General features: G+C 51.4%; 1 protein-coding gene across 1 annotated transcript in view; it reads left to right on the top strand.

Annotated features, from left to right (window-relative positions):
• Nucleotides 1-15,719, top strand: part of ITPKB (inositol-trisphosphate 3-kinase B) — a 70,790-nt gene extending 55,071 nt beyond the window's left edge. The window contains exons 4-8 of the mRNA XM_065058642.1: nucleotides 298-511; nucleotides 3,497-3,701; nucleotides 8,963-9,064; nucleotides 10,663-10,734; nucleotides 13,249-15,719. Coding sequence (XP_064914714.1) covers nucleotides 298-511; nucleotides 3,497-3,701; nucleotides 8,963-9,064; nucleotides 10,663-10,734; nucleotides 13,249-13,464 — 809 coding nt within the window. The 3' untranslated portion in view covers nucleotides 13,465-15,719. The remainder of the gene's footprint in view (nucleotides 1-297; nucleotides 512-3,496; nucleotides 3,702-8,962; nucleotides 9,065-10,662; nucleotides 10,735-13,248) is intronic.
• Nucleotides 15,720-20,194: the final 4,475 nt, after the last annotated feature.

The raw sequence follows: 20,194 nt of genomic DNA, 5'->3' as shown, positions 1-20,194 counted from the left end.
ATAGGGACAAAGCCACAAGGGGTGAACCTACCATGAAGTTCACCGAGGCGGTGAAGCAAGTGTGTTGGGTGCTGCAGGGCAGGTCTCTGCCCTGTTTAGGGTGTGACATTGCTGGCCATAAACCTGACACAATGTCAATCTGGCAGCCCGAGCTTTTAAGTCCCAGCCTGTGGGGACTCTTTTTGTTGCAAGCATAAAGAGAGATGCTTCCAATGTGTTGGGCTGCCCTTGTTTTGGGAAGGCACAGCATCATCCCCCATCCAAAGCAAGTGCCACGTTGTCCCTTGTCACCCTCAGGTAGTTTCAAGGCAGCAGCCAATGGCAGGATACTGAAGAAGCACTGTGAATCGGAACAGCGCTGCCTTGACCGCCTGATGAACGATGTCCTGAAGCCCTATGTTCCTGCCTACCATGGTGATGTTGTGAAGGACGGGGAGCGATACAACCAGATGGAAGATCTGCTGGCTGAATTTGACTCCCCCTGCGTTATGGACTGCAAAATGGGGGTCAGGTGAGTGGCTTTGGGGACATTTGTTTGAGTTTTAAGATGGGATACTCAAAGTGAGTGCATCTCCTGGGTAAAACCCTCTGAAACATGCAAGTGAGAAGACCAGGCTCACCTGCCTTTAGGCTAAGCTAAGCCTAGAGCATGAGGAGAGCACCATGGGGGAGCCTGGGTGTGGGAAGGACACACCAGGCTCTTTCCTGTTGACTGTCCCTTGTGCTGGGGACATGCTTTGGTGCAGCAGAAGGGACAGCACTCTGTTTGGGTTTGAGTACACCAGAATGGCACAGCAGCCTTTAGGAGGATGGCAACCTGCCTCTCGCTGCTGCAGGGGGACACAAACAAGGGGCAAGGAGCAGAAGATGTGGGAGATCCTGCCCAGGGTATCAGAGGGGTGAAATAAAGACACTTGAATGGCATAGCTTCCATGAGCAAGAGACTTTCCTCTGCGTACCCTTTGCTCCCACGCACACTTGAGTGGTTTAGTGCCTTTTATGCAAAGTTCTTGAAACATTTCCTAGCAGCTGAGCAACATTACCCATGTCCTTCTCAAGAACCATCTACAGATACGCCAACATCCCAGGCTGCAGTCATTTGGCTAGCGACAGCTTTTATGCCACAGCTGATGAGGGTGTCCCAGAGCAAATGTGAGCAGGGCTGGTCACCCCAGGTGGCTGCTGGTTTTGGAGTAGTCCCGGGCCACCGCTGGACCCTGGGTCTGCTGCAGGCTGGCGGCAGGGAGGGTTGAGAGCCCCCTTGCTGGCTAAGGCGCAGCTTGACGCGGTGGAGGCGCTTGTGCTGCTGGAAAAGCTGATGGCTTCTGTGGGAGGGAGGAATCTTTATTTTTCCCCTCCTAAACTCCTGATGTGAAACTCGAACTGGCGTCTCCAGCTGTCGTCAGGGAAGAGGCGAGGAATACTTTCCACCGGAGGGGTGGAGAGAAGGGCAGGGGGCCCCAGCGCAGCTATGGGGCTCCAGCTGGCATGTACCTTGCTGCTGGGGGAAGGAGACGGGACCCACTCTGGACCTGGAGGTGACAGCCACCAGAAGAAGACCTGCTGGTCATGCTGCCTGGTTGCTCCTGAGGCTGTGTCTGTGAGGAGGAAAGTTTCCCACAAACAGATCATAGGTCAGGTGATCCGTGCACCTGGGTTTTTGAAGCTAAGACAGGCAGAGCAGGCAACAGGGGCAAATATCCCAGGCAACACCATCATTAAAGAAGATGGTGCTGTGGGAGGAGCTGGTAAGAGAAAATGAATTGGGCTAATGCTGGGGAGTGAAGCATCCCTGTAGCCAGGCAGCAGAGTCTCTGGCATATAAACTAAACCTTGGGGCTATTAAGCCTGTCCTCTGATCCTGCAGCTTGCTGCCAGGCTGATGGAGGTTCATTTTTTCCCTGCCAGCCTAGCTTCAGGATGAGGCAGCCTCCTCCAGTTGCCCCTGGACAGAACTTTGCCCAGCTCAAGCTCTGGTGGTGGTTCAAGCTTGGAGCAATGCAGGGGGACAAAACCGCAGACACAAACAATCTGACATTCTCATCAAAAGGAAATCTAGCTTTCTGAGCAACCTGAGCAGCACTTCTGAGCACCCAGCTGCTTTATTCTGCTGTTTTACTCCAGCTGCCCAAAAGTCATGGGTTTGGTGATCTCAGCTGAAGCCCTTCATCATTTTTATCTGCAGCGTTTTTTCAAAGGGGCTGATGTCCTGGAGATGTCTGCTCAGTGATCATATGCCTGTCCTGAGAAAAGACACCAGTTTGTCTTGCTAAGCCTGTGGGAAACACAGGAACACCATCCCATGTAGTCTGCCTAGCACCCTCCCTGTGCGTTTTGCTTGGTCGGGAGGTGAACCGCATGCTTAGTGCTGGGATTTGGGCACAAGTGACGTGAGGAGAGAGCACGGTCCCTCTGCAGAGCTGGCCATGGCTAGTGGAAGGCAAAGAGTGTATGGATTTGCGGTGAGGGAGGTTACGGGCAGGGTGACTCCTGTGTTGTTTTGCTGGGACATCTCACCTGGCTTGGTGAGTTGTTTGAAGAGAGCCTGGGCACCTGCTGGGCTGAGCTGGGGTGGGTTTGGGTGCCACAAGAGGAGTTACACAGTGGTTTACTACTGCTGCAGGAAGCCTTATTTTGTGGATGGTTTTCTGCATGCTGGAGTGCAGAAGTTCTCCACCTGTCTGCTCTGGCACAGGGTGGTGCTCCTCTGAGGGATGCACAAAACAGAGGTCTTTGCATGCTCCTCTGCACCCTCCGTCCTCCTGCCTCTGTCCCGACGGTGCCCTGTGGTCCTGAGGGTGATGGTAAACACCTGGCCAAGGCTGCATCCCTTCCTCTCATCCTCCTGTGCAGGAAGCTCTTGCTAGATAGTTCACTTAAAATTGACCTGTTCTAGGAAAAAAAACATCAGCAAAACAGCCTCATGTGAAAGCACCCTGTTTAGCAGCCGGTGAGGCATGGCCCTGCATGGTGAGGGGACAGGAAAGGGCACGAGAGGCACAGGAGCAGCTTTAGCAGCAGCTGCCCGCCTTGGCCCCACCTCAGAGGGAGCAGCAGATGCTGCTAATGCTGGAGGCTGGGATGTGGCAAACTCCCTCCCACCTTCAGCCCAGCTGGTTTCCAGGCATACGTGCAATTTCCTGAGCGTATCTTGAAAGCCATGTTTAGTTTGTGAGAGTCATTGTTCAGGTTTGCTGAGGGACAGGCCCCCCAGGATGAAGCCATGAGCATCTGTGAGAAATAACCTCCCTTGTTATTGCCAAACTGGTTTTGGTTCCCTGATGAACTGAGAAGATACCAAGTGTTGATGCTGGGGTGCTAATTAAATCAGGATCAATTCACCTGCAACCAGGCTTGCTCCCTTATTTCCCACACTGCTCTACTCGCCAGGGATCAGTTGTCCTGGATAAACCTGATTTTTGGGACAAGGGCATTCTGTGGCCATGTGGCATCTTGTGCAGTGGCCTTGCTAATGTCCCCCACTCATTCCTTGCAGGACATACTTGGAGGAGGAGCTGATAAAGGCCCGGAAGAAGCCAAGCCTGAGGAAGGACATGTACCAGAAGATGATTGAGGTAGATCCTGATGCCCCCACTGAGGAGGAGAACGTGCTGCGGGCAGTAACCAAGCCCCGCTACATGCAGTGGAGGGAGACCATCAGCTCGACTGCCACGCTGGGCTTCAGGATCGAGGGGATAAAGGTGAGGCTGCTCCAGGTGTGCAGAGCAGGGGGATATGCTGGAGTGTTCAGTAACGAAATTCACCCACACACAGAGACACACACACAACAGGCCAGTGGTGAGATCATATCACATCACGACATCCCTGGTCCCTGCAGCCAAACCACCCTCGCCAGGCACCTGACCTGGGGCAGCGCTGCTCATCTGAGAGCACAGGCTGAGCTCAGGGCATCAATGCAAGAGGACGGTTTTAGCCATAATCTCATTAAATCAGCCACTTGCTTGATTTCCCTGACTGTGAAATGCAAAGTGCCATGCTCTGACTTGAAGGCTCCCATTAGTTGTTTGCTTTTGATACTGCTGTGTTGCTAGGCTGAGTCGTTAATCCAAATCCCCACGTGAACGTGTGCTGGTCTCTGGTTGGAGCTGTGAGTTTAGCTGCAGTCAGTGAGGAGATTGTATTTATGTCCCTGTCCTGGAAAGTTTAGCCACCAAGCCATATGAAATGAGGTGAACAAAACCAGGAGCACTTTCTGCTGACACCTGCAGTCTGCTGACTGCACTTGCTCAGAGCTAATGCTCACATTTCTGGGGATACCTGCTTCAGTGCTTTTGTGTCCCCCTCAGATGAGCCAGCCCAGGAGTTTTTCTCCTGGCGAGCAGAATGTATGGCAAGAGAGATGTCTGGGATGGCACTTGAACAGAGTTAGGCCTGTTACCGCAGAGCCGTTCTATTAGTGATAGAGGACTTGGGTAAGCGTTAGCAATGACTTATGGCATATGACTTTTGATAGTCAGCCAACAGGAATTAAAGGTAATCTCACGCTTGGGCTAAGGGTTTCAGCACATGCCTGGGCATGGCATTCACTTGGGAGCTGAGGGGAACTCATTCAAGTTGTACTTGGAGTAACTCAAGGTTGAGGCACCATAGGGGCCCAGGTGGTAGCTCAGGGCAGCTGCTTGCTCGATTTCTACATGTATGAGCTGGCCATGATTTTCCCAGAATACCTATCTGGGTCTCTGTGGCCTTAAACTTCTTCACCTCTCCTGACTGGAGATGGTGATGTCAAAATGACAGAATTAAAAGAAACTAAGCCGTTCCCTGGAAAAAGCCTTTTTGCAGATTTTCCTGGTATCATTTCCCTTGACCTCACCAGTCAAACTGCAAGGAAATGCTGATGTTAGACCATGGGTTTAAAAGGTGATAGCAGGAGTGGGTCACTTGGAGCTGCTGCTTCTGGTTACACACGTGCCAAACCACCAGCGGGAAGGGATCTGTCTGTCCTGCTGTGCAGGATGAAGTCCTCAGCTGTGGGAAGCGCATTGGAGCACGTTGCATGTGGGGAGGAGGGCAACTTCTTTGTTCAGCTGTTTCATGATCAGCAGAGGACATCGCATCTAACTCAATCACTCTCAGAAACCCAAGGAGCAGCCCTTGGGCTGAACGCTTTGAGTTTTCCAACCTAAGTAACACAAGGTGCCCCTGCCAGGGATGCTGCTGGTCACAGTCCCCTGCACAGGTTTTAGTGGGTGCCTGCTTTGGGCCAGTGCACTTGCCTGCTCCCACAGCTCTTCCCTGATCTCCCCAGAATTTCCAAAGTCCCTTTTCTGCTGTGGGTGCCTGCAAGCTGCTCTGGCTCAGGATAACCCTTTGCCTAGTTCCCATTGCTGCAGTTTTGCATTCCCATTGCTGCTGTTTTGTTGGTGCTTATTATAAAATCGAGGCTATATAAAAATGGAGCAGGCCAATTGGGACCAAAGCTCCCGTGCACTATTTCTTCTCCCCACTTTCTGGCTGTAATCAGGAATATCTGTCTATTTATAGTCCAACATGATACGTCCTTGGCCTTCAGCAGTCTTCCTCAGCCCGTGATCTTGGATGTTTAGGGGCCTTTACAACAAAAGCAGGTCGTATGTGGACCTTTTGAAATGAAAAATGAAAAACTAACAACAAAATCATGTTCCCAGACAGGCCAAAAACACACTGTAGAGGGAAATAAAAGCCATAAAGGAGTGGCGAGAGTTGCACCTCTGTTTTAGCCAGCCATAAGCAAGCTGCTGCACGATGTGAGCAGTGGATTTTTTTCAAAGAGGTGAGGCGGCCCTTTAATTGAAAAATGTTGAGAAGTGCTGGCCTCCAGGAGTAATCCTCCTGCTGCTGCTAGGGCCTGACTAATTTGATCAAGGCTCTAATTACTGTAATTCTCCTTAAATCCCTCAGCTTCTGGATTATTTTCCCCTAAGCTAAAGCATTAACAGTTCATGCTGGTTCCCAACTAGCTTTTTTTTTCCAGCAGGGCTGTAGAGCTGTTCATGCTGTGCCGTATCCCTGCGTTTGCCCTGTTTCTGGGTCAAGTTCCCACATTAGGGAAAGCACTGAGCCTTCAGAGAAAATTTTGGGAGAATATTTTTTAAAGATAAGTCTCCTCATGTTTTCTTTCCTGCTGCAGATGCTTCCCTGGGATGAGCAGGGGTGAATCTGCCCTTGCTCTTGCCCAGAGGCCGATGCAAGCAGCATCTTCCCGTGCCAGGCAAGGGCAGGATTTGGCCTTGAGTGCGTGGGCTGGAGGGGGCACAGGGGAAGGAGGGGAGCAGGTGGAGCCTTCAGGACTGTGCAGGCAAGTGGGGTGAACAGGCAGCTCCGGGTGGGAATGAGGATGAAGACCCTTTCCTGGCTGAGCTCTTGCTTTCCTAGGTGGCCTTGAGAATCCAATTCTTTATTAAAAATGAAAATTTTCCTCTGCAAAAGGAGATAATGGCACTCATCTGGCTTTCTGGAGTAGCTTGAAACTGTTCAAAACAGTAGCTATTAATAAAATTACCCTGCTAAAAGTAATAGAAGTGACTCCTGGTGACCCACTTGAAGCTTACTGGAGCTCACTCCAAAAAGTTTTGCTCTCAAGCTCCTGCTCTGGTCTGAGAGTCACTCAGCATTGCTTGCAGCAAGGCCATGGTTGGGACAATATTCCCTGGGGCTGGGATATTTGCGTTGGTCCCAGAACCAGCCCTGAAATCCGTCACCTGGCTTTCCCGAGACGGGTGGCCCCATCTGAGGCCGGAGGGAGAGCCGGCTGACCCGAGCCCTGCCCCAGTGACGCCAGCGCAAACTGGAATCGCTGGTGGGGCGGAGGTTACGATAGCCCTTATCAGCCCCCCTCACATTTCTGCCGTGTGGAAGCCAGCCCCCTCGGGGCTCGGACACCTGTAAATGTCGTGGCGGTCGTCAGCGCTGCAGCAGCAGTGTCTGGCCGGGCAAGGAAACCGCGGGAGGCGGGTAATGATGGGAGCAGCACTGCAGATCGGCTGCTTGGCTTTCCTGAAGCTTAGATTGCCTTATCTGAAAGGCCATCTGTGGTTTTGATTTATTTTTAGGAGCACTTAGAAGTCCATCTCCTTTCTTGGATGCTTTGTGGAAAGTTGTGCTCTTTACATGTGCAATTAATGCTGTGGCACTTCCCCAAATTGATATCTGTCATTCCTCCAGGGATAGAGTGGGTTGATTTCTTAACTACCACATCAGGGCTCACATGATGGACATATAGCGGTGTAGCACCCTTCCCCTATACATTGTGCACGTGCCACCAGAGCATCCTCAGCAAGGTCTCCTTGCAGCCTGCTGCCTCGTGAGACACAGTCAAAAGCAGAGAGCCTGGCTCTGCTTGGTCCATCGGCAGGTTGGCTGCTACAGCAGGGACGTTTCCAGTGAAAGGGTTATCCCTGGCCCTGCTGATGCCTGCTCTGGCAGCTGTTGTACCCTGTGGCAGCACTGGTGGTCAGAAGCTGGCTGCATTGGTTGCACCCTGTGCAAACAAAGTTTGTCCTGGAGACTAAGACCTTTCGCATGTTGCTTTTCATTATCGCCTTTGTTAACACTCACACAAAGCGCACGTTGGAAGTGTGCTGTGTGATTCATCCCAAACTGCACGTCAGGCGTGGGTTTGGTGCTGGGCTCGCCTTGCTCAGCTCTCTGCAGCCTGGGTGCTCAGCCTTCCCCCAGGCTGGACTGGCCGCCATGCCCAGGGCCAGCCCTCTGCCCAGGTGTCTCCTGGATGTGTCTCAAAGTCCTGCCAGGGCACATAAATCTCCAGGGCAAGTGATTTGTTGTGCTATTTTCCTTCCCCAGCCTCTGCTTTGCTTCTTCATCCTTACTTCATCTTCCCCAGCCCACAGGATGTCTTTCTGGCCTCTGTCCCTTCGCTCTATTGTGTGCAAACGAGCCGTTCGGAGCGGTGGGATGAAGCTGTGAGCATGAGCACGTGTGGTTTAAAATAACCCCTGTATCCAGGAAGCGAGCTCTGCCTGCCCGACCCACGGCCGCTCCGGACAACGAAATATGCTGATTTAAAAATCAGAGACCCAGCTCGACCATGGAAATGGGGAGTTTCCTACAAAGCTGCCCTAAGATTTGGCCGGGAGCCTCTGGGTCCAGGGCTGCGTGCTGTCCCTGCAGTGGGCCAAGCCATGCTGTCCCCACAGCAGGACAAGCAAGGATGTGCCTCTGTGGAAGAAGCAGAGGAGAGCACAAGGCTCTCGGTGCCTCTTGGTGCCAGGCTGCTGCCTTTGAAGGTTTCCTATCTGTGGGCTATCAAAGGACTAGTGAGGCAAGACAGATGTGGGGCGGGCTCCTTTCCTTCATGTCTTTGCTGCAGTGTTTCACGGAGGACTTTGCATGAAGGGTTTTTGTACTTGCTCCTAAGATTTTGTGTCTGTCCACACTTAGCTTTCTCCTGCTAAGATCGTTCTCTGCTTTCCTCCCTGAGCAGGGCTGCAGCCTGAGGGATGTGTTTGAGTCACCATCCCTGGAGGTGTTTAAGATGTGTAAATGAGGTTCTTAAGCACATAGTTTAGTGCCAGAGTTAGGTTATGGTTGGACTCAATGATCTTGAGGGTCTCTTCCAACCTAAATGATTCTATGATTCTGTGATACCAGCACCTGTGCTGAGCCACAGCAGCAATTGGGAAGCCATGTGGGCACAGTGTGGTCAGAAACACGTGGTCTTCAGCCTCTGTTGAAAGGTAGCTTGTCCACGTTGTTGGTGACCTTGGCAAGTGCATGAGGGTGGAGACTTGCCATTTGTGTCAGGGGTCAATACAGCAGAGCCGTGAGATGGTTTGAGGTGTGCGAAGCAGAGAGCTGCTGCCTCTGCTCACCCTTCATCCGTAGAGAAGTCCTTCAGCTGCTGAGAAGGCTGCTTGCATCCTACTCAGGGACATGCGTAGCTGCTGAAACACCCCAGCTCCCTCCCTCTCCATCCCACTCACCACTCTCCCTTTTTTTCAAGAAAGAGGATGGCACTGTGAACCGGGACTTCAAAAAGACACGGACAAAGGAACAGGTCATGGAGGCCTTCAGGGAGTTCACCAGAGGAAATCGCAACGTTTTGGTGAGTGGGACATGATAGGGGGACTGCCAGGAGAGGGCTCCTCCTGTGGAGGCTGCCCTCAGCTCATCAGCTCCTTGCCATGAGGGTCTGTAGCCTGAGCAATCTCTCTTAAAAAAAAAACATGAAAAATGACAAAAAGAAATGCCATCCTGGCATGGGGATGGGGGGAGAGCAGCAGAAGACTGGGAGGGGACATGTTTGCCACAGCAGCACTGCATGGGCCAGGTCTGAGTCTGCTGAGGATGCTCAAGGGTTGGCCCCAAACCCCACTGTGGAGGCACAGCTGTGCTCTGCTCCCCTTGTCCTTGAGGCTGACAGTGGCCTCCGAGCCCACCCTTGACCCCAGTATGTGATGGCATGGGCAGGTGGGCTCCCACCCCAGCAGAATGGGCTGCCCCACGCTTGGTCTCGCAGGACAGATGGCCAAGGTGTCCCCGTTCCTGCACCAGGCACCCTTTGCATGGGCAAGCTGCAGTCGGCATTTCCTGAGTTTACGTTGCCAGGAGAATGAGAGATGTAGCTGCAAACAATTTACATCGACTGTGTCAAATATCCTGTTTGACAAAGTGCTCCTGTTGTAAGCTGCACTATACAAAGCCTACAAACCCAAGGCTGCAGCTGGAGTGGCCCCTGGCCCTGCCTCCTTCAAACCAGCGTGTTTGCTTTGACAAAAGTTACCCAAGGATTATTCCTGGATCTGTAAATGAAGTTGTCTGGCTGTGTTTTATCCCCAGAGAGCTTGGAGCATGCTCATGCCATCATGCCCTGGCTCTGGATGAGGCTCCCTGGCCAAACCATTGCAATATGGTGACCCCCACATCTGCCCACGCAGTCAAAGTGTGAAAACTTAGGTGTATTATAGTGCCCAGATACCTACTGGGTTTTTTTCACTTTTTTTCTTTGTTTGATTGGGGGTTTTTGTTTTGTTTTGTTTTTTTTGTTTTTTATTTTTTGTGGGGTTTTTTTCTTTCTTTTTTTTAAATTTTTTTCCCCCTGTGCTTAGTCCTTCTGTGTAAACCTCAAAACCGAATTACCAAAAGGGCCCCTGGGAACATTTAGTGCCTTCCAGCAATTTGCAGGGATGCTCAAACAGGGTCTGGACCTGCATCCTGACTAGTGTGAAAACAGAGTTACAGAAGTGTCTCACGATGCTCGATTGACAGTGATAAAATGACAGATGAGGTGAAGAGTTGACCCATTAAAAAGAGCACTGGTGGGAGGAAAAAAGCAGCCTGGCTATGTACGTACAGCATGGCTGCTGAATTAGCTGTTGCCTCTTTGGGAGCACCATGGATGAAGCAGGGAAAGTCTGCAGAAAGCGGCAGTTCAGCAAAAGCAAATGCTCTCACTAGGTTTTCTAAGTCAAAGGAGCTGTAGGATGCTGTAGAAACCAAAATGATAAGCGGATCCCCAAAAATATGGGACACCCTCTCAGGGGACGCGTCCGTGGGAGGATGCTGAGCACTGGGTGGCTGAGGGACACCCCTGGCATCTGTTGTGCGGGGTGACTTTCCTGTCCACCCCATCCAGCAGTTTTTACATAGGCTTCCTGCAGTGCTGACGGCTTGTTTGTTGTTTTTGGTTTTTTGTAATTCCAGAGCAGTTACCTTAACCGGTTGAAGGGTATCCGCGCTACCCTGGAGACATCCCCGTTCTTCAGGTGCCATGAGGTAATACTCGTGTTTATATAGATCTGCCTGGATTTAATCTCAGTTTGTCCAAGGAAAGAAGTCAAAGTCAGAGGTTGTAAATGTCTACAATTTTGAATTTATTTTTGTATCCATATTTTCACACCCTTCTTTATCTAATACTTGTGTGGAAATACAGCTGATGACTGATATAATGTTAATGCATCTGACATGGGCTCAAATCTACTGAAAACCAATGTTGGTACAGATTAGAAAGTGATATGGGGGAATTTGGGCTGCTTGTAGGTTTATATGACTGTGAAAAAACCTTAGTGTAAAAGTATAGGGGTTTTCTGTCTGAATGCATTTGTCATTTGGCTGCCGGTTGCTCCATGTGCTCAAGCAAGGCTTCAATGTAACCACAAATTGCAGATACCCTAAAACTGCCTTTGCTGAGCTGGTCGGGGCACCACAGTAGGGGGCTCTTCCCTTGGAAGGACTTTCCTCCAGAAATAAGTGTCCGTGAAATCAATATTTTCTACAGTGAAAGATCAGTTCTGGTGGGAAAACAAAGAGGAAGCGCTACATTTTTTGCTGTTTCAACAGGAATTGGATTAGTCTATAATTTCATTAAATCATTTAATGATTTAGCCTTGGCAAAGAGTATTTGCTATTGCACCTACCTAACAAAACACTAAAGCACATATCCTTGGCACGTGTTGTCTATGGGCAAAAGAGCCTCATAGGAACCCTCAGCTCGCAGGGAGCAGGAGCCACAGCTCCAAGAGGCCGTCGTCCCTCAGCTGGAGCCACATGAGCCACCTTGTCTCCAGCTGCATAAGGAGGGTCCTGCCAGGAGCTGGAGGCTGATGAGGCTTTGCTTCCCAACAGCAGCGCCTGTAAGGCAGTTGGAAGGGAAATGTCAAAAAGGAGGTTTCAGGTCAGTTCAACACGGGAAACGAAATGCTCCCTGACACCAAGTGCCAGGGTTTCGTCTGAAAACACAGAAACAAAACAGCCTTTCAAGGAGGTTTTGAAAGGAGTTTCCACTCCTTAAAAATTAAAAAGCAGCAGCTTTGACTTTCCATCCTGCTTTGAGACAAAGCACAGCAGAAGGTCTGCCAAGCTCTGCGTGTCCCTCCGTGGGGCCCTGCTGGGCAGGACTCCTCCAAGGAGCTGCAAGAGATTTGGTGACCTGGGATAGGCAAGCAAAGAATGTCAGCTAAAGAGAGGACTATAAGAGCTTAGAAGGAGAAGAGGTAAATATAAGCATTTCTGGGAAATAATGCATATCTCTGGACCTTGGATGTTTTCCTGATGTGCTGGGGGAGGAAGTCTCCTCAAAAATGTGAATTCATAATAGCTTTTGCAAACAGTACGTGCTTCCCATTCAAAACCCTCGTCTAAAGGCAAACCTCAAACTAAACCCTGCTGACAGCACTGACGTGGGAGACCCTGGTAACAAGTAGTGCTGCTGTTTTGGAGGGCTGACACCAGCTGCGTGCTCCTAGAGCTGCACTCCTCCGTGTATCTGCACAGCTTATGGGATGCTCTGGCTCTCAGCACAGTGTGTCCTGTCTGCAAACAGCCACTGCACTCTGGTCACCAAGGTTCCTCTTTAGGCGAGCGAGTTCGTAAGCCACCAGTTCATGCACATGGGACATAATTTGGAAAGCCACCTTCAATTGGGACAGCTCTGAAGCATACCTGTTGGGTACTTTTCTGTAGTAGCATCTCCTGGAAGAGCAGGTGGGCTAACCTGGAGGTACCCATCTGTTGAGCATCTCTCTGATCCATGGGTTGTGAGCATTGGGCTTGTGGGGTCTCATCCTGCTGAGACAGGCCTTGAGGCTTCTGCTTTCAGAGGTGAGGTGCTTCACCTTCCCAAATGCACCCATGGGCTTGGCCAGGCCAATATTTGCTGCAGGATTTTCCCAAAGGCCCATCAGGATTTTGAAAGAGCCCTTCAAAGCAGATGCAGCTGAGTGGACTCATGGAAGAGGAAATTCATGTACATACAGCTCTGTTACTTGCATCCCCAGAGCACTGTGAAAGCCAGGAGGATATTCTAGGTGGAATCTGGGTGCAATTGGATGGTGTTTCAGGCAGGAGACAGCACATTGCAAGTAACTTGTACTTGGAGCATACCCATCCCTGTGGTGATGTCCGCAGGGCTAGTGAGTGTGAATAGCACAAGCCAGTCACAAAGAACTGGCCTTGGAAAAAATCCCCATGTGAAGGCTGAGACAATTCATCACATTCCTTCCCTGGGGACCTTGACTCAGTTTCCAAAATAACATCTCTATTTTCCATGCCCATGTTTTTCTGATCCTCTCCTTCTGCCAAGAGCTGGGATTTGTATGAGTAAATCAGCTTGTCTGAATACCTGATTTGCATGTGCAAACACAGCCGGTGACACACAGAGTTTGCTTTTGCTCATGCAAAATCTCAGCATCATCTCTTGCAAATGCAGCCTGAGATAAGGTGTGTGAAAGCCCCAAAGCTGGCTGAGGATGAGCAATAGGAGCACCACTAACTGGTCTTTTCTCTCTGCAGGTAATCGGGAGTTCCCTCCTCTTCATTCACGACAAGAAGGAACAGGCCAAAGTCTGGATGATTGACTTTGGGAAAACCACCCCGCTGCCAGAGGGACAAGTTCTCCAGCACAACGTGCCCTGGGTGGAAGGGAACAGAGAGGATGGCTACCTCTGGGGGCTGGACAACCTCATTCAGATCCTGACAGAGTTGTCCCAGAGCGAAGACTTGCATTAAAGCCGCGTGTCCAACTCTGCCACTACCCCCAACCTGCCCCTGACTGACTCTTCTGAACTGCACTACAAGACACTTTCCAGCCCCCGCCCTTCCCATTTGAAAGCTATACTATCCCTATTTAATTTGTTTTTGTTGTGGTTTTTTTAGGTTGTCTTGGTTGTATTTTCCCTCTCCATGTAAATAGAGAGCTAACCTGCCAGAACAAAAGCTGAACTTGAACCATGGGTGTTGCAGAGCTGGTGGGAGCACACAGCTGTTCTGGCCGGGAGCAGCTCTGAGGAGTTGCTTGGGCAAGCGTGTGCTTCGCCCTTCACACTTTTGTCCCTTGTGCAGCCTGATTTTAAGAGGGCTGGTGGAGGAAGGAGCCTCTCCCTGCACCGGGATCTGTAGCGTCATCCCAAAAACACCGAGTGGCCATGCCCAGCACCTTCTGACAGCCATGGTGCGTGAACAAGGCCTGGAGATGGCAAAGGATGCTGGGGTAGGAGCCCTTTACTTGCCTTTGCCAGCACCTTTCAGCCTGAGGAACTGGCTGCGCCGGGTCCTTAAGAGATGCTAGAAGGGCAGATTTGGGTTTTTCTTGGTGTTCAAGACATCCCATGGAGGTTGCTGAGTTATTATATTTTCAAGTGGCACTGGAGGGCGAGGGTGAGGGTTTCCCTCCTGCTGTGGGCACGTGTTCAGGCACAGATATTTACCATGGCCAGGTGTTTCCCACCCACCTCCCTGTGCTGGGTGCATTGGTGTGGTGGGTAGCACTTCAAGCTCCTCTCTAGAGACCCAGCTTCTCTTCTAGGAGATGCCTCCAACCCTCCTTAGCTTAGGTCTCCAGCCCTCCATGGGGAATAAAGACTTTGGGTAGGGCTGAGGGAGAGAAAAACAGCTTATACAGGACTACTATGAGACCTAAAGTGGCCATCTAGGTTGATCAGTCTTTTCTGGCAGCAGCCAAGCACATACGTAGGGATAGTGCCACCAGTGCCTGCACCTGGCCCAGGGTGACCCTCCCACCTGGAGCATCTCTAATTTTTGTCAGAAGTGAGTGAAGAGTTACAGCAGCAAAGCAATTCCCAGGGTGGCCAGGTTCATCCTCTTTGGGAAGCAGAGTTGGGGTCAGGCACCCTGCTGTGCCTTCCCTTTTACCCCACAGAGGTGGCTGCCTCTGCCGCTGCTCCTTGGTGCTGACATGGGGACGGCCTCTGTGCTCCTGTGAAAACACCCAGTTCCCTGTTTAGGGCGGAGGCTATTTTTTAAACTTCCTGGAACATTTGAACGAAGCAGTTTGCGCACAGCAGAGCTAAAGGTCAGTGATGGAGAGGCTGGCGAGGAGACGAGGCCACAGGGTTGAGGTCACAAGGGGCGTGCAGTGCTGGAGGTGGTGCAGAAGCTTAACAGCCGCAAATCCCTCACCCTGCTCCATCCCCAAACCCACCGTCTCCCCTTGCACCCCAGGAGCAGTACTCCAGAGCCCCTCTCTTATTGTTAAGTGGGTCCAGCATCCTCAGGGGGAAGTCTTCTCCTGGCAGCAATACAGAACAGGAGTTGGCCATCGAGCCACCTGCAGCCATGCCCCAGCCTCTTTCCTGAGGACTGAAGTCTCCTAAGGAATTTTTTGGTTCATATCTCACCAAGCAGATGTCTTCAGCTCATCTGGTGCCATTGTAAATGGTTGCACTGTTTTAGCTCTTTGCCAGGCTTTCTAGAATATCCCATGTGGAAGTGCCTTATAGACTTGCCTCTGTTCCATTAGTGTCATGGAAAAGGTTGGGTTTTTTTAAGTTATATTTATTTTCATCCCATTTTAATTGCACAAAACACTAAAAGTTAATGCATGAAATCCCTCTTCTTTTTTTTTTTTTTTTTTAAACTGTGTTTTTAGTTTTTAAACCATCCCTTTTCCAGCTTTGGAGAAAGGGTGTGAACAGATATGCATAGATATGTACCAGTTATTGCTGTACTTAGCTTTGAGCTGCTCTTATATATGTATATTATTTTTTAAGCCTGTTTATAAACCAGATTCTTGCTTTGTGGCTTCGGAAGAAGCAGGTTGTTCCTCTCAGATGTCTTACGCCTTTCTGGAGGCTGGAACAGTTGCCACGAGGGATTTTCCCTGCTCCAAACTCCCGGCTCGGTCATTGGGTAGTACAGAGAAAAATCCGAACCAGTCTGAAAGAGTAACGCACAGTGCCTGTAAAAAAACAAACAACAACAACAACCCTGTAACTTTGCAAATAAAGGCATATGGGAAGCATTCACCTGGTGTGTGGTCTGTGTCCACCCCCTGCAGCTTGTGGCACCCTGGGAGTGACCCAGGAGCTGGCTTACGTGTCCTCACTGCTTTTGGCGAGGGGTCAGGCTCCAGCTTCATTTACCTCAGCACACGCTGGGAGCAGTGCCGCGTAAAACCAGGAGTAGGAAAGGACCCTGAGCTGGGGATGGATCATGACAAACAGGCACTGGCTTTGCAAGGAGCCGAGCTGGGGCTATGGGGGGTCCAGGCTGGGTGGGGGACACCCCTGGGAGAGGCCTGAGTTTCTCCATCCCCCTTCTCCAGAGAAGCCAACCAAAGGCAGCTCCACACCAGGAATTTTTTTGGTCTTTATGTTTTTTTGCTAGTGCTCTGTTGCGGCTCCCCACTGAGCTGTTTCCAAGTGCCACCCCCTGCAATTTCCACACCGGGGGATGTCAAAGCACCCAGGGGCGTCAGAGCTGCCTGGCACAGCCACACCACAGGCAGTGCCAGGAGTGCTTGGGATCAAACGCCACCGAAATACACCAAATCGGTTTTGCACTGAAGGAGAAATGAAACTGTAGAGCCTGAAGGTAGTTCTAGTCCCCCCTGGTTGTTCATGCAAGCACAGGACAGCAGGAGCTTGTCCTGGGACAGATGTGACCAAGTGGGGTAGGTGGGCTGCCCCGTAGGAAAGTCAGATTTAATGCCCAGACACACGGGAGCAGCCTGGCCTGGGGTCTGGTCCCTGCAGGATCTCTGCTGCTCACCACGGCACCCCTAAAACAAACTGCAAGAGAAACCCAGCGTGGACTTAAAGACTAGAAACCTCTTGGTAGGAGAAAGAACTGGCAGTATTACAGACAGGAGGCTGCTGTACGTGCTCTTAGCGGTCTCTTGTGGGCTGTGAGAAAGGCAGAAGTGTTTCCTCTCTGTCTGGCTCACACAATCAGCATTGCTACCCGCAGCCCATGTTTTACTTATAGCTCCAGTTCTTGGGGACCACTGAGCATCTCATAGGTACATGATTCCTCTTCCTGCCTGTGGAGGAAAACAAAAGCCTCCAAAGCTCAAATAACACGATGTTGTGGCAGAGAGGGGAAAGGAAAAAGGGAAAAAAACCACTCATGTCTGAGTGCTGGCATTTGCTGACCTTGAGGTTTATGCCCCGGGTTGGGAAGGGGCAGCCCCCAGCATGGCACACACCACAGCAAGAGCCCTGCTTGCCCCCCCGCCTGGCTTGGCTGCACCCCCAAAGGAAAGCCCCAGGCTTTCTGCCACTTCAGGGATTACTAAACCAAATTCTTAACAAACCAAATATAGCAAAGAGTTGCAATGTCTGGAAATGCAGGACTTTGCTGTAGTTGGTGATAGGTGCCTGTGTGGCATGAGTTGTTAGTGTCCCCAGCTGGTGTGGTTTTGGGGGTTTTTGGGAAGCCCCTCAAGAGGTGTTTTGCCCTTGCCATGAATGATGCAGGGCAGTGCTACTGCCTGGAGCCTCCAGCCAGAGCCCCTGCCCTGAAAAAGGGCTGGAGGGAGTTGCACTACCTGAGCAATGAGACCTCAAAAGGTGGGTTTTAAATGGTTAAGTAAATTACTTCAGTTCCTGCTACTTAAATTCCACTGCCCATAAATGAAGCTACAAACTGGAACACAGGAGGATCCGCTTAAATACGAGAAGAAACTTCTTCACAGTGAGGGTGACAGAACACTGGAAACATCCAAAACCCACCTGGACATCTTCTTAGGTGTTTGGGCTGCAGCGAGGGAATTGGACTAGATGATCTTTTGAGGTCCCTTCCAATCACTAACCTTCTGTGATCCTGTGAAGGTGTGGGGTTTGTGTGTTGGGGTTTTTGTTTGTTTTTGTTTTGTTTATGCTGAGGTGTGGAGCAATGAAATGCTGCAACTTCAGGGTTGGTGCTGCCAGCGATGGGGTTTTCTCTGTGGAAAGCCCTTGCTACTGTCCCTGGGCAAAAGGTGAGTCTGGCAGCTGGAGTTTGGCAGCAGCCCCTTTGGGTTTCATGCAGGACCCCGTCCCCCTGCCTGCTGCAGCTCTGCTTGGGTGCTGGAGGCAAAAAGAGAGTGAGGGAGAGCTGGGAAAGCAGCTGTCTTTGCATCTCACCCCAAGGATTTCGGTGCTATAGTGGGGGTGGTTCTGCAGAGGGGTGCCAGGGAAGCCAAATAGCATCTGGGGGTAAGAGTGTGGGCAGCCTGGGGATGCCCTTCACACGAGCCGCTCTCGCTCCAGGTCCCGGCTGGTTCGGAAATACCCTGCGTGCTGATGCCCTGCTGGGAAGCTGGGGGGCCGACGGGTTGAGTCTGTGCACCCTCAGGGTTTGGGTGGGGAAGGCTCGCGTTGGGTTTTAGCCCCCAAACGGGGCTGTGCTCAGGCTGCTCCTTTCCCGCTCCGGGAAAGCTGGCTCTTCCCACGGGGGCCGGGAGGTGGCAGCGCTCCCGCGGGGACAGGGCAGGCAGGAGCGGGAAGGGTCCTGCGGGAGGGGGTGCGTTCCCCCGCGGGAACGGGCGGCATCCCAGGGCTTGTGCGGGATGCTCTGCGAAGTCCCCCGGGCGTCACTGGTTTGGGACTTGGCCCCCCACACCCGGCAATTTTGGGACTGGTCCTTTGTCGACTCTCCCCTTGCGAGGAATCATTAAAAAGACTAAAATGACTTCGCACCAAGTGGCTCCATCCCGGATCCCTGCTGGAGCAAGGGCATGAAGAGCTTCACGCTGCGTGCATTCTGTTTCTGGGTAGAGACCCCTATTTCTGGGAGTGAGACACTGGGGAAGCGCATCTCCCCCCGCTGTGCCTGTCCACGGCTGGAGCTCTCTGCCATCCCCAGCACCTGTCCTCCTGACGAACAGCCCTGACACCCCGAGAGCCAGCTTTCTGGCTTAGTCCCTCATCCCATTCTGGTCTGTGCTTTGTTCTCCTTCCTCACCTTAAAAAAAACCCAAACAAATTCATTCTTTGTTTTTGTGAAAGTTTTTGTGAAGTGAAAAAAAATAAAATAGTAAGACACCCTGCAAATGGGGAAGGTGAGCAGGGTCTTGCTGTAGTTTCTATTGGTTTGGTCTGTGTTTTTCCTGTGTGGTTTTAAGTCCATGGAAGCGGTCACACTCCTGCAAGCAGCATGACATGCCCACCCTGAGGCCACAGGGATGAGGCCTGTCATGCCCAGGACTCTGCTTCATGCACCCCCATGGTGGGGCAGGGAACATGGGGCTGCCATCTCCTGCACATCAGGCCCCTGACTCATTCTGAGCCAGGCACTGGAGTGCAGCAAGGGCGGCTTTACCTGGGGATTTACTGCTCTCAGAGGTGCCCCAGTGGCTGCTGCTGCTTTTATGCGGGCAGGTTTTATCTTTCCACGTGTCTCCTCTCCCCTAGGGGACCTGTCTGCCATGGCTCCTGCTCCTCCATAGGGAAAAGCTGTGCTTGCACCCCGGAGCAGCCAGAGAGCAGAGGAGAGCTGCTGCTGCTGCTGCTGCTGCTGCTGCTGCTAAGAACAGAAAGCCTGTGGAGGAGGCTCCCGAGCAAATCCCACCCGGGACAGCACTGGAGGGAACTTTGTGGGAGACGCACGTCTTGGGCCACATCAGCACCAATCTGCTCCCTGCTTGGGGCTCGTGGTTTCTGTTTGCTGGGAATCTGTGTCTCCTGCCGTTTGTTTGGTGTGTGTTACTAATGTCAGTCCTGCAAGATCTGGGACCAGCTTGCTCCTCGTTGCCAGAGTGTTCGAATACACTTTCCCTAATGTAGAAATCCTACACTTGAAACCACCTGGGCAAAGGAGCACAAAGGGAAACAGAGGCACAAAATCTTTTACTTGAACAGCTGACCAGAGCCAGAAAGCAAAAAGAAAATACTTTTATTTCTAACAACTGCCCTCCCTGTTAGGAAGTGGTTTTGTTCTGAGATGTTTTATATGGTGCTTTCCTAACAAGAATCCAGGTACTTCTCCTGCAGAGACACTCACAAACGGGTACTTCTCTTGCAAAAATGGGGTTTGGGTTTGCTAAGGGAATGTGAGAAGGAAAATGAGCATAAGTCTGTAGCATCAAGGCAGAGAGATGCTATCCTTGACCACTGCAGTGCTGTCAGTGCAGTATCACTTGAAAGTGCTAAATTCACACTTCATTTCTTTTTATGCCCCTGAAAAAGCCAGGGGAGAAGACAGTACCTGTGGGTGCTAACACCATGCAAAGGCAAGCACCCCCTTGTGATGGTTTACCATGGCTTCAGGCACAGCACCTGCCCATGTTGCTCTGCTGGAAACCCACACTGGAAAAATCCCTCCCACACCTGCTCTTGGCTGCCCAGAGCAGCAGCGGGATGTGGGAACACCAGCTCTTGCTCAGTGACAATGTGGGTGGTGAAACACTGGCCCAGGTTGCTTAGAGAGGTGGCGGATGCCCCATCCCTGGAGACATTCAAGGCCAGGCTGGACGGGGCTCTGAGCAACCTGATCTAGTTGAAGATGTCCCTGATCATTG

The sequence above is a fragment of the Columba livia genome, chromosome 3 (genome assembly GCF_036013475.1).
Source record: "Columba livia isolate bColLiv1 breed racing homer chromosome 3, bColLiv1.pat.W.v2, whole genome shotgun sequence".
In the NCBI taxonomy this organism is placed as follows: domain Eukaryota; kingdom Metazoa; phylum Chordata; class Aves; order Columbiformes; family Columbidae; genus Columba; species Columba livia.
The sequence above is the reverse complement of the archived record's forward strand: the minus strand, read 5'-3'. Positions and strand labels throughout refer to the sequence as shown.